Raw genomic sequence first — 13,448 nt, 5'->3', positions numbered from 1 at the left:
GCCTGGCTGGGGCTGTCAGCTCCTGCTCTGCCCTGTGCAGGCTGGCAGGGAGCTCTGCTGCCCATCAGGCCACCTCCGAGGGGTCTGGCTCCTTCCCACAAGGGGGGGAAGTCCTGCGTCCCCCACGGGGTGATGGGGCAGGGATGGGGCAGGCGGTGTGGACGTGTCCTGGAGCTGGCGACACACGACCCTGTGGGAGGTAGGCAGCAGGGAGTGTGTGCAGGGCTGTGACCAGCGGGAAGCATACGTGTTTTGGGCCAGGGATTACCACCGTCTGTCCTGTTGACCTGAAGAGTCGGCTCCAGCTGGGACAGTGGCAGCAGTGAGCAGAAGGCCTTTGCTTTGGCTGAGTGGGGCTGCCCCGGGGCTAGGCCAGCGGGGAATTGGCTCCTGTGGTTTTGCGGCGCTGCGCTCATTGGTGGCCAAGCACTGGGTTCCTCTCGTGCAGCAGACACGGGCAGGCAGTGAGGGGCTGCGGGACTGCAGGACAACTATTAAAGACAACTCTCAGGAATCCCTGTGCCAAAGACTATTACCCTAGAACTCTGCAGACAGGATCTCCTACAAATCGCCACCAGCCATGCACTGCAGTTGCCTCCACATGTGCGTGTGCTTGGGGACTTCAGCAGTGCCCCTGCCTCTTTGCTGGACACTCAGAGACACAGATGAGCCCTGGTGTTCCTGGGCCTGCCCTGTGTGGGCATAGGAGGCCGCTCCTTATCCCGCTGCCCCTCACTGGGGTCAGCACCACTCTGCTGTCACCCTGGGAATGCTGAGCGCTGGTGCAGCAGGTTTGCTCCCAAGAGCAGTGCGTTGTGGGACTTGCCCTTTAATCATCTGCACATCCCCAGTGACCCACTAACCCTGGCAAATGGGGAGAGGGAAAATCAATTGGCAGGAGAATTACCCATCAGGCGCTGTAGGACACTGCAGCCACATACAGGCTGATCAATGAGCGCTGCTCCCTCTCCCTCTCCTCCTTAGCTCTGTGCATCCTGATACTCAGTCTGGGGCCACAGTAAGCACAGCCTTGTGCCTGCCCCTGCCCCTGCCCCTGCCTGCATGAGTCAGTTTCTGGAGAACACGGGCAGTGGTGGCAAGGGACAAGGTTGGGCTGGTACAGACTGCTTTGTGCTACCTGTCACATGGGGCTGGGACGGAGCCATGGCAAACAGCAGGGCTGACTGACCTGCTTGTGCCCAGATAAGCAATGAGGACGGCTCTGGCATTGTGGAGCCCCGGCTCTAGGCAGGGCCCTGCCTGGCAGCCCCGGGCATGGAGCTGGCAGGATACCGAGGACCAGCCCTGGGTTGGTGGGAAGGTGGCCTGTGGGAGCCCCAGGCTCCTCACACCCTGCGTGGGGCACTGAGCTCAGGCCCTGCGGTGGGGGCAGAGCAGCACAGTCCCTCCCGCTCCCCGTCCCCCCGCGGAGGCCACCGTGCCTTCCACAGTGCCTGCAACCATCGACCGTGTGTTCCAGCTGCAGCTGCAGCCACCCCTGGTAAATCAGTAACGTCTGGCCTGTGCGAGAGGACGACTGCTTGTCCCATGGGCATTGCCAGCCAAGCGAAAGCGGACGCTCCGCGATCCTTTGAGGTGAGGGCTTGACTCCCTGCAGCAGTGTGGGAGGGCTGGGGGCTCCAGGCAGGGCTATTGAACATGACCCAGGGCTCCCCGGTCCTGGAAGGACTTAGGAGTGATGGGGAGCTTGCACAGCACCTGCACGCAGAGCCAGGGCCAGGCTGAGTGCCGTTGCCGGAGTGGAGCCTGGGGTGGGAGCCGCTGGAGCAAGCGTCGGGTCCGGTCTCTGGAGGGGCAGGCATTGCGTGGGCTCTGCGGCCGTGTCTGCAGGGTCTGGCAGGGCAGGGTCGATGCTGGTGCGGGTGGGTGGACTTGCTGCCCTGTCCCAATGCAGCTGCCTCAGTGCTGATCTGGAGTAAGTCTGGTGAAGTCTGTCCTAGTCAGTCCTTTCACTAGCAGCGGGGCAGAGGCGATACCCCAACAGCTTTTCCTGCTGCAGCCGCGACAGCCCCAGCGCACAGGACCCATTCCCAGTGATCCCAGTAGTGACAGCCCTGTGTGCTGCTCTCTGCACCCACCCTGGCAGTGGCACCCCAGCCGGATGCTGGATCTCCACTTCGCCCCCACTTGTGACGCTGCTGTATCCACCCACAACCCTCGTGCGGTGCGAGGAGCCCTGGAGCACAGGGGCCTGATGCAGCTTGTGCCCTGCCAGCGGGCGGCCATAGGGGAGAGCTGGGGGGGGCTGTGCTTCTCCTGCACATCAGCACGACCCAAGTACCTGGCCCTCACAGAGTCGGTGCTGCGCTGGCTGTTGCTCCCTGCCATCTCTCCCAGGAAAGCAGCGCTTGTGCTAGAGAGCAGCTGCCTGCAGCCTACTGTAGCACGCCTGAAGCGCCAGCCCTTGCTGTGCAGGCGCACCTGGGGATGTAGTGAGCCAGATGCTCCCATGCTTGCGTGTCTCTGGAGACCCTGTTCCTCAAAGGGTCAGGCCTTTTGGGAGTCACAGAGCCACTGGGCGCGTGAGTGGAGAGGCGAAGCCGGAGGCAGTGCACCAGCAGGCTCGCTGTGCATGGGAAAGCAGGCGCTGGAAAGGCGAGGAAATTTAACCCTGATTCAGCCAGGGAAAACTGCCAGTACCAGGCAGGCTGCATTGCTTGCTGTCGTAGACTGGTGCTTGGAGGTTTCTGCAAGACAGTGTGGCTGGGTGCCGGTTAACCCACTCAGGTGTTTGTGGCCACGATGCCTGGGTGGCTAACAGCCCCCTGCGGAGGAAGATGCGGAAGGTGTGCAGTTCTGCTTTGCCCTCGTGCTAAGACTTGTAAGATCTCCCTTGATTCTGGAAAGATTGTTGTTGTTGCTGTTGAGGTGTCAGCTGCTATTATCCTTGTGTTGTTTCCAATGCTCCCTAGCAGACTGTTAGCATCTGTGGGACTGCTGCTGGGGCCAGAGCTGAGAGCTCCCTACGATGTGCACTCTGGGTGACAGGGGTTTTGAAGCCTGGAAAGGCACGAGCCATGCACAGGACTCCTTTTGAAGTGCATTATTTTGCGTCCCTAAGTATGAATTCAACCTGCAACTGCTCCCTGTGATTGGGGCCCCTCCTGAGTCTGTCAGTCCATCCAAGCGTGTCCCTGGGGGAAGGGGTCTGCCATGCAAGAGGAGACCACGTAAGTGGCACTTGTTTAGCCTGCAAAGTGAAGTCTAAGCCTGGATCTAATTGCTGCCTGTGATACGTATATAAATACTTACATAAACAAAGGAGGAGAGAAGAGCTGCACAGGCTAACAATGCTGACGCAAGAGTAGGGTAAACTAGCCGTGAATGTGTGGGCTAGAAATTAGGCCATTTCTAACCATCACAGCAAAGAAGGATCTGAAACAGCTTTCCAGGAAGAGGAGAGAGAGCGAGAGGAGACCTGGAGGAAAGAGTTTGGTAAGAGGATTTCAGACGTGGCACCTGGGGTGCCAGCAGCCCTGTCCCTGAGGATGGAAAGAGCAACCTCCCACCCTCCCACAGCCCGGCGCCGGCCGGCTCTGGCTCCGCACAGCGCTGGGCTCTCGTCCCAGGCTGTAGGACCTGGTGCCAATGCTGACAACAGCCTCAGGTCTTTGCACCCCTCTCTGGGCTCTCTTTGGCTGCACCAGTCCGCTCTTCACCCTGCCACAGGATGGAGTGGCAGCACCTTCCCTCCTCCCTGGGGAGGTGCCAGCTTCCCCTGTCTCAGGAGCGGTTCCAGCTGGCACCCCTGCTGCAGAGTGCCTTGGTTTCTTCTTCCTGCTCTTGTCATACCCTGGGGCTGCTTGTCTTCTTCAGATCTTATCTGTTGCACCTTTCTAGGTCCCACCACTGCAGTGCTAGCACTGCACATTTCCCAGGATTCTCCCAGCTGGATGCCTTCCCTCCAGAGGAAGAGTAATTCAGTAATACACTGAGTGATGGCCGTGGTTCTGCATTACCTCTAACCCAGGGGGTCCTGGAGCCCCAGTGGAGAACTCCAAAGATGCCAGAGCAGTGTTCAGCAGTGTAGTGTGGGGTGATCCCCATGGCATAGCTGCCCTTGACAGAGGGATTTGTGAGATGGCAGGAAAGGTGGCTTAGACTCTGTAACACCGGGAATGGTGGAGAGTGGGGCAGGCCATCAGGGACCGCTGTTTCTCACAGCGTAAGAGGTAAAGGTGGCTAGACTTTACAGCCTCTTGTGAGGGCTATTGCAAAGAGTATTTGGAAATCCAAATAAACTGCTCTACTCTGGGTTTCACTTACTGGTGCTCCTGGTGGCACGTGCAGGGAGCTCTACTAGGCTAGTGAGGCGTGACTTTCTTTGATGGAAGCATTACTGATTTGTTCCTGTCACTATAAAATCTTCTTGAAAGATTTTATAACTCTCTTCGATGTTAGATTTTCATCCGTTTTTCCTGATGTTAGAATAAGACTCATTGGATTATAATTTCTAAGATACTCAACTTGTATCTTTTTTCAAGATAAGTGATTTTTTTCCTCAGCAGAGAAGTTGAGAAGAGAAAATGAATGTGAATGACTCTGCAAGTCTGTAATGGAGTTCGGGGGTGGGGGTGGCCAGTGCATTTTTCGAACCATTCAGTTGTGTCTTAAACATTATTGGGAACTAATGAGGTACCAGAAGATTGGGGAAAAAAGCAAGAATAATCCTGACGATTACCATCTGGAGCATTTAATTTCTCCCCCTAGTGAAATAACAAGACAGAAAAAAGGAAAGAAATAAAATCAATGAACGACAATAGTTGAACAGAACTACAGGCAGCAGACCGCAGGCACAGGCTCAGATGGGCTCCGCTGCCAGGCTGGGCAGAGAGAGATTTGCCCCCGAGAGGCCATGAGCCAGAGCCACCTCTGTGTGCTGGGACACCCTGGTGCAGGACTGATTTAGGGGGTAGATCCTGGCCTGCTCAGTTTGTTGCCGCAGGGTGGTATCAGAGGGTGGCTGAAGCTGTGCTGGCTGAGGCAACACGAAGGGACAGTTGTGGCATTGCTCTCACTTAATTCCCTGTGCGGTGGTGTGTCAGAGGGAGGAAGGCAGTGGGTGGGAGCCAGGCCTCTCTGCGGCAGCGCACGTTCAGAGGAAAGCTGTAGCATTTTGGGGGTCTTGTGCAGAACAGTGCCCGCTGTCAGCGAGGTGTGCCCCTGCCTGCACAGCACAGGCATGGCTCCAGAGAGGTGACGGGCAGAGCTTGGGATCCTTCCCCAGCGCCTTCAGGCAGATGGGTCCACATCCAAAGTATTCCTCTGTGTTGGCTGCAGGCTTCCTGCAGCTCGCGGGTCCTCACCAGCTTCGTGAAGGTGCAGGTGTACGCACATGCCCCAGCTGCAGGAGGTCTTCCTGCTCTGCTGCTTGCGAGGGCGTACACAAGTGTGCGTTGCCATTGTCCCATCTGTTCCAGGGTCTGCGCGCCTCTGTGTGGGTGCATGCCCACGGGATGCAGTCAGACCACGTGTCGCTTGTATTTTTGATCATTTATCTCCTTACTACGTGCATTCTTCCAAGCAGAACTTCATGTTCCTCCTGCTCTGGTTTCTAATCTCTTTAGGGCCTTTTCACTTGCCTACTCCCAGTTTCACACCGCATTTCATTATGGTGCTGTTTGATCCCTTCTTCCAAGTCACTAATAAAAATCAGGCCCAGGGCCAGTCCTTGCCCCGAGCCCGTGGCAGTAGCTGAACAGCAGTGGTGACAGCTCATTTTGCGTCCAGCCTTCGGCTACTTTCAGGCCTGACCAAGAAGCAGGCAGAGCCAGTCTCCCACACCATGTCTGGCAAGGCTCTGCCCGTCCCACGGCAGCTGCCAGCCTCAGGGAGCAATCCCAGGCCAGGGACTTCTGACACGGGCCTTTCGTTGGCCCATCTCCTGGTCTTGCTGAGCAGCCGGCACGTGCACAGCATCCTCCGTACGGACCCAGCTTCCCTCAGCCCCGCTTCCTCTGCTGGGGCATCAACTGTTGAGATTTGAGAGCACGGGCTCTCAGGGTTTTATGTGGGTCGTGACGGATCCTGCCAAGGATCTGTGTGGTGCCTGTCCTGCCCTCAGACCCCGCCGCAGGGTGCTGGGCGCTCCTCAGGGCCCAGCCGTATGCTGTGCCTCCTGGTCTTGCTGTGTCTCAGTGTACGTGCAAGGATGGGCCAGCCTCCCTGAAGGCTGTGCCACCCTCGCCTGTTCCCCGGGACCCCTGCACGCTGCCAGTGGCAGACTGGGAGAGGCCCCATGGACCTGCGCTCACATGGCTGCAGGTTTCTCCTCTTGGTCTCGAGCCGTTCGGTGTGATTCTGCCATGTGCAGGCCACGGCTGCTGGCTTCCCAGTTCAGACTTTCCGTGCTCTCCTCTCTGGCCCTTTGTTCGACAGATATTTTTGCCGTCTCCCTTCCTGACCACTCTTACTCCTTTGTCTTTTGTGCTGTGAGAGACCTCAGCCGGCGGCTCCTTCTCGGCTGTTTGTGACTCGTGGTCATTTCAGCCACTTCTTCCTCTCACCAGCCCCACCTTGTCCCTGGTGTCCCTGACTCAAAGCCGCAGAGCCCAGCCTATTCACTGCAGCCCTCGCTTTTGCCAGGTGGCCTTGCCTGCTTCAAAGCCTGCATCCCTTCGCCTGACACCTGCGAGCTGCTCGGCCCCAGCACGTGCTCTGCGGAGCTGCAGTTCTGATGCACCTCTGCCTGGGGCCTGGACAGACACAGGATGGGGTATGCTGTGTGCTCCGTGGAGCAGGAGGCTTTCCAACGCCACCGGTCTTGTCTCCTCTCGCCCCAGTGCCCTGCTAGAGAGCTGTTCTCAGACCCTGGGGAGACACAGCAGGAGAGCTGCTGCGGGACAGGCACCCTGGGAAGGCATGGTTTTGGCTTGCTTTGCTGCTGGGCAAGAATGTTTTCTCATACCTTAAAAAGGGACTGGTTGGGGATGACTGAAACTGTCATGGCACTGTGTCCTCCTGTCCGGGCACAAAGGCTTGACCCATGCCAGGGTGGCACTGAGAGACCAGGGGCGACGGGAGTCCAGGGTGCAGGGTAAGCTGGAGAGTCCCTGGTCCTTGCATCTGTGAAGCAGCAGCAGACAGACAGGACCTGCGGCTCTCCAGTGCAGGGGTGCAGGTGTGGATTGAAGGAAAGGAGGAGCCCAGAGACCAGCCGGTTGCTCCTGGGCTGATCTGATTGATTGTTATGATCAAGCCGTGATTTCCGTTCTGGGGCTAGTGCCACGGAGTTGCAGTGCTCGTGCTCCAGGACCCGTTAGGCTCCCTCTGTGACCCTGAACTTCCAGGTCTGTTGATGCAGCCTTCTCCACCTGTCTCACCTGTTCTGCTGGTGCAAGGCATTTGCAGCAGATGCTACTCCAGCTGGGAGAGTTGCTTGGGGCCAGCCGCCCTGGCAGAGTCAGGCTCTCACTGATGCCTGCCTTGTGCAGTCCCTCGGCCTCAGGGTGGGAGGGCCAAAGGAAGAGCCATTAGTCATTTCCTGGACAGATCCAGGCCATACCGTAAATCTCTCCAGCTCTCAGTGATTTGGGGGCTATTTCTGTTTGAGGATTGTCACGTAGATTAAAGCCTTGAATCCTAGCCAGTGATGGACCGGACACAGTCCCATGCACAGTCCTGAAGGGCTCAGCCCAGTATTCCATCTGCTCTTGGCAGGGCAGTCACTGGTCTGTCCCTGCCTGGGAGCAAGGGCTTGACCTGCTGGGCAAGCAGGGTCCTCCTGGCTTTAATTAGCCCTCACTGTCAGGGGGACTGGCAGAAATAGCAGCCCGTGGTGGCGGCTGCTTGTGTCTCTTCTCTATGCTGGAGCTAACGGTAGCTGTGCCTGCCACCACTCCAGTGTGTGCGCACGTGGCTTCTCTGACTGAGACAGGTCTCTTGGGTGGAAACATAGGTCAGCCATCCTCCCACTCCCTAAACTTTGGCACAAGGGCACCGCTGCATCCTGTTGTCCAAGTACAAGCCAGTTCGGGAAACCCCTGGCACGTAGCCCCAGCTCCTCGCCCGATGGGCTGGTGGAGGTGCTCCTGGAGCCTGTAGCCCAGAGGCCAGTCCGGCTGTTTGCGGGTGTGCACAGACACTCACTGAGTGGTGACCGCCTCCGAGCAGGGGTATCGCGGACCTCACAGTGGGCAGCACTCCAGCAGCTGTGGGATGAACAGTTTACAGGGCCAGAACCAAGACCTTTCCCTGTAAAACCCAGAGACAGGCAGGGTGCTGAGCCCCCCAATTCACACCTGCTTGTCCTGCTGATGTCCAGCCTCCCTCGTGAGTCCCCCCTGGCAGATGGGGAACGAGCCAGGCAGGCTCTCCAGATACGCTGGTGCAGATGTGGAGATGGAGGATCATGGTTGCAGATGGGGGGCAGGGCCACTGGGACGAACTACAGGCATTGGTGGTGGTATGGAGAGAAGACAGTTGATGAAAGGAGCAGAGCAGGCCCAAGAAGCTGGGACAACGCATCCTCTGCCCCAGGGCACTGTGTCCAGACCCTCTGTGCTGGCTCTGGTGCATGCACTGTTCTCTGAGCCCTCCCTGCGTGAGCAGAGGCTCTGGGTGTCCATTCACCTGGGATGGGGTAAACCCAGGGCAGGTCCATGCTTTGCTGCCAGGATGAGGAAGGGTCCCTTCTGGGTGGCTGGTGTCAGTCACTGCAATGGGGGCTGTGCCCACTGCGGGGGCTGGGGAGGGCATGCAGTGGCAGTTGGCCCTTGCGGGGGGTGGGAGGGCACTTGTGGGGATCCCTGCATGGTGTGGGGCTTCTCGGTGAGGTCCCTGACATGGGGATTCCCATGTAGGGTGCAGGTGGTCCTCTGCAAGGCCCTCAACACGAGGATCCCTGTGAGGGGGTGTCCCCACAGGATCCCTGCCATGGGGAACCCTGTGGGGGTGCCTCTGCGAGACTCCTGCATGGTTGGTTGGGGGTTCCTGGGTGAGGGCCCTGAGATGGGGATTTCTGTGTGGGGCGGTCAGGGGTCCCGTACAAGGTCCCTGTGGGGGTGGCCTGGGTGGAGCGTGGGGGTCCTCCACTGGGCCCCTGCCGGGGGTCCGCACCAGATCCCCGAGTGGAGGTTGGGTGTCCTCCGCTGGGTCCCTGCCAGTGGATGGTCCTTGCCGGAGTCCCCCTGTGGGGTCCCTGCGGGGGTGCCCGTGTGCAGTGTGGGGGTCCTCCGCCGGGCCCCTGCCGGGGGATGGTCCCTACCGGGGAGGGGGAGGTCCCTCGGGGTCCCTGCAGGAATGCCGGTGTGCAGTGTGGGGGTCCTCTCCCGGGCCCCTGCCGGGGGATGGTCCCTGCCGGGGTCCCCCCGCGGGGTCCCAGCCGGGTGCCGCCGCGGGTCGCGGCGGCCGGGCTCACCGCCTCTCCTCACCCCGCAGGGCCCCCGGGCGGGCTGTGAGCGCGGCCCCCGGTGCCGGTGCCGGCCGCCCCGCCGCGCCGCACGGAGCATGCCTCTGAGCCCCGCGGGCAGCAAACATGAGAGCCCGGAGTCGCCGCCGCCAGAGCCGCCGCCGCCGCCGGAGCGACAGCCCCGCGCCGCCGGGGAGCCGGGCGCCGGCCTGCGGGAGGAGACGCGGCTCGACCCGACCCGGGGCCCCGGCGGGCCCCGCTCCCCCAAGCTGGCGGCCCCGGCGCGCATGGAGGAGCCCGCGCCCGGCGCCATCGTCGTCCGCATCGGCATCCCCGACCTCCAGCAGACGGTGAGTGCCCGCCCCGGCCCCGGCCCCGGCCCCGGCCCCGGCCCCGGCCCCCGCCCCGACCTGCACCCCGACCGGCCCCGACCCGGCCCCGGCCCCGCTCCGCGACCGCTGCCGCCCCGGCACCACCCGGCAAACTTCGCACCGCCGCGGGCGGGGGGCGGCCGGCCACGGGCCCGGCAGGACGGCTCCCCGGTGCCCCGCTCCCCATTGCTCCGCTCCCCATTACCCCGCTCCCCGGTGCCCCAGCTCCCCGTTGCCCTGCTTCCCATTGCCCCGCTCCCCGGTGCCCCCGCGTCCCCTTTTCCCCGCAGAGCCCGGCGGGGACGCGGGCAGAACGGGCCGGGCAGCCCCGGCTGCAGTGCTGCCTCTCCGGGGCGCAGCCCGGCCGGGGCGCTCCGCGGCCCCCAGTGCGGCCGCAGCCAGGGGCCGCTCCCGCCGCCGGGGGCCCGCACCGGCCCGGGACCGGGCTGCGCTCCGCCGCCTGCCCCGAGCGCGGGGGACAGCGGAGCTCGGCGTGGGGAGGGGGTGCAGCTCAGGAAGCTCCAGCACCGGCGTGGTACCGGTACCAGTACTGCTCCAGCACTGGCTCCCGCACCGGGATCGGCTCCGGCAGCAGTACCGGCTGGGCCGGGCTGCGGGAGCGCGGAGCTGCAGCGCAGGGAACTGACGGCCGCCTGCTTGCTGGCGGTGTGGGCAGGCAAAACCGGGCAGGGTGTGCGGGCAGCAGGGCTGTGCCGAGCCGGGTGTGGGTGTGCATGGGCCGTTGCGTGGATGCCGATGTGACCGCAGCGGGTTCCAGGTGTCAGGCCCGGGTGCAGCAGAGCAGGTTGCGGTGTGTGCTGGGTGCACCGCTGTGCTGGACTGTGGTACAGCAGAGTGTGGTGTGCCGGGTCACGGTGCTGGTGCCGCAGACAGGACGTGCAGGTGTGACCTGCCGGGAGCCAAGGTGTGACACAGGAGGGCACGGGCATCATGGTGTGTCAGCTGGGGAAGCTGTGACGTGGGGCAGCACGTGTGGCATGGAGGGGCAGAGGGTGGCACGGCGGGTGGTTATCCCTGGGCACAGTGGGTGTCTGGCAGGGCACAGCGGGTGTCTGGTAGGGCACAGTGAGCCATGGAGAGTGTGGGGTGGCTGTCACAGACCAGGGCAGTGCTGGGGGTCACCTGGGGTGCTGGCTGCTTGGGGGGAGTGAGTGCTTGAAGACTGAGCCTGGTCAGTGCAGGGAAAAAGTTTGCTGAAGGGCTGCAGTAACTGGCCCTAACGAAGGGTGCTCGTTAGAGGTGGAGTGCTGGGAGCAGTGGCTTGCTTGGGGATATATGGGCTGCGAGGCACAGGGAGCAGAGGAAGTGCCCCTTGGGGATGAGGGGTGGGGGGAGATGAGGAGACAGAGAGACTTGGGGTGAGCAGAGTGTTGGCTGAGGGTGGAGGGGACTAAAGGAAGTGAGAGCACTCCTCTTCCGTGGAGAAAGAGTTTCCTTTTGGAGACTGGTGTGGGGGTCCTGCTCAGTGACAGAGAAGTAGCTGCTGCGGCCAGAGAGAGCTTGCTAGAGGACAGTGGCGCTGGGGCTGAGGGCTGAGTGCTTGGGGCTGAGGTGCTGGCACGCTCGCAGGCACAGCTCTGCAGCCTCAGCTGCCAAGCGCTGGGGAGCAGCAGAGGCAGGCGAGGCAGTGCTGCCTTTGCTGTCGAAGAATCGGACAGACACGCTGCTCTGGCGAGGACTGACCTTGTGCTGCAGGAAGGGCTTTACACCCGCTCCCTCCCGCACCAGCCCCTCCTGGGGTTGTGAGCAAGGCTCTTGGGGACACAGTGTCTGCTCTTTCCCTTCACTGCTGTATTAGCCCCAGCACATCAGCTTCTCCTCTGTCATCCCTGCACACACCCATCCTTGAGCTGATGTGCTTGATGCACAGACCCGGGTCTCATCCTGCTCCAGCCCTCACCCCAGATCCCGTTGTGTGATGCAGCACAGGGCAGAGCCCACGGGCTGTCAGTGAGGGCCCTTGCGCTGCACATTGCCATGGTATCCACCTCTCTGCTTTGCTGTTCCTTGGGCACCGCTCCGCACCTCCCTTCCCTGTCTTTGTTTTGGGAGTATGCGTGGGCATTGGAGGAAGCAGCGATGCTGGAGGCCCCCCACCCCCTTCCTCCTTACGAGTCCTCCACTGCAACCAGAGGATAGTCCCAGAGTCAGAGTGAAGCATCTCAGCCTCGCCAGACCGCAGATCACCTGAGGCAGTGAAGGGAATGGGGCACTTCATGCAAAGCAGAGCATCTTTGCATGTATAAAGTAGGAATTTCCCTCCCAGATCTCCCTTCCCCAAGGGGCAGATGCGTATCAGAGAGCTGAAGAGTGGACATGTTTCTGGTGCAACCTCCCGTGGGCTGGGGGTGGGAGCCAGCAGAGTAGGAGCTCCTGGGGAGACCCGCGGGCTGCCTGGGGCTGGGAGCTGGTGGCGGCGTTGCTCCCCCGGGATAGCCGAGCGAGGCGGGCGGGCAGCACTTTGGGTGCTGGCAGAGGTGCAGTGGGGAGCGCTGGGGATGTGGGGCAGTGCTGCAGGGTGCAGATAAGAGCACCACAGCACTCGCATCCTGGCAAGCGCAGCCTGTGCACCGTGAGCCTCGTTGATGTGCAGAGGAATTCACTGCAGTCACAGCTCAGGGCTCTGGCTTTGCAGTGCGAGTGGCAGGAGCTCACAGGTCGTGCATGGTGCTCATGGAGGGGCAGGGCTGCCCGACCAGCCCTGTCTCTGCTGCCCATCCCACAGGGCAGTGTGCACTGGATTTCATGGGATGCAGATGGGAGTCGGAGGCTGTGCTGTGCCACCTGCTCCCCTGGGCAGAGAGAGGCAGGATGAAAGCAGATTTGGGTGCAGGCTCCCTGCAGAGCAGGGACTGGTCCTGCACAGCACGTCTGCCCTGGGGAGCCGTGGGCAGCAGGACAGTGTGATGGCTGCTCTGTCAGACCCTCTGCTGCCCCATGGGCTGGGCGAGGGGAGCCAGACACCCCGTGCTGCTCCCTGCACAGTGCTCCCGCGCTGTCACCAGCACGCAGCCGTGCTCAGGCGGGTGTCAGGGGCATCCCTTTCTTTCAGACCAAGGCAGTGCCTGCAGAGGGCTGTTGCATTTATGGTTCAGGTGGGGGCTGACTTCCCAAATAGAAACTGCCGGTTTTGCAAACTCCTCTTCTGTGCTAGCTGAGGTACCTTCACTTAAGTAAAGGGAGGCAGGAAAAACCCAGCTGGCTTAACAGTATGCGTCCCAAAGAGCTGTATAGTGTCTTGTGACTGGCCCTGAACTCCCCTAGGCTCCTGTGCGTCATCCCCATGCATCAGCTCTCTGATCTGGGCACTCGCAGTGCTCATTCCTTGCGCCTTGAGCAGACAGGCTTGGTCCCTGTCTGCAAGGTGACATCCAGGCACATGGGGGCCTGACCAGTGTGAAAGGGGACAAGGGGAAAACCTTGGAGATTGAGCCTGTCCCATCTGCCACTGCTGGGCTTGCTGCCGCACTCCCGTCTCCTCCATGAGGTGCTCTGGGATGTGTTGGAGTATATTTCCTGTGTTTTGAAGAAGCTCACAGGACAGATGCCCTAGAGGTGTGTGTGTTCCCTGCCTCCTGCTCCCCTCTTACAGGGAACAGGGTCCCAGCTGGAGAGCAGTGAGGATCCTAGACCTCTTCCCTGCTCCAGCTCCTGGCCCGTACGGGTCCTGCTCCTCCCTGCAGTTA

At 61.2% G+C, this 13,448-nt stretch overlaps 1 protein-coding gene across 1 annotated transcript in view; it reads left to right on the top strand.

The window, feature by feature from the left end:
• The first annotated feature begins 9,468 nt into the window (after positions 1–9,468).
• Positions 9,469–13,448, top strand: part of LOC127023404 (SH3 and multiple ankyrin repeat domains protein 3-like) — a 299,615-nt gene continuing 295,635 nt past the window's right edge. Inside the window, exon 1 of the mRNA XM_050907545.1 lies at positions 9,469–9,720. Within this exon, the coding sequence (XP_050763502.1) occupies positions 9,469–9,720 (252 nt within the window). The remainder of the gene's footprint in view (positions 9,721–13,448) is intronic.

This window comes from Gymnogyps californianus, chromosome 1 (genome assembly GCF_018139145.2).
Source record: "Gymnogyps californianus isolate 813 chromosome 1, ASM1813914v2, whole genome shotgun sequence".
NCBI classification, from domain to species: domain Eukaryota; kingdom Metazoa; phylum Chordata; class Aves; order Accipitriformes; family Cathartidae; genus Gymnogyps; species Gymnogyps californianus.
The sequence above is the reverse complement of the archived record's forward strand: the minus strand, read 5'-3'. Positions and strand labels throughout refer to the sequence as shown.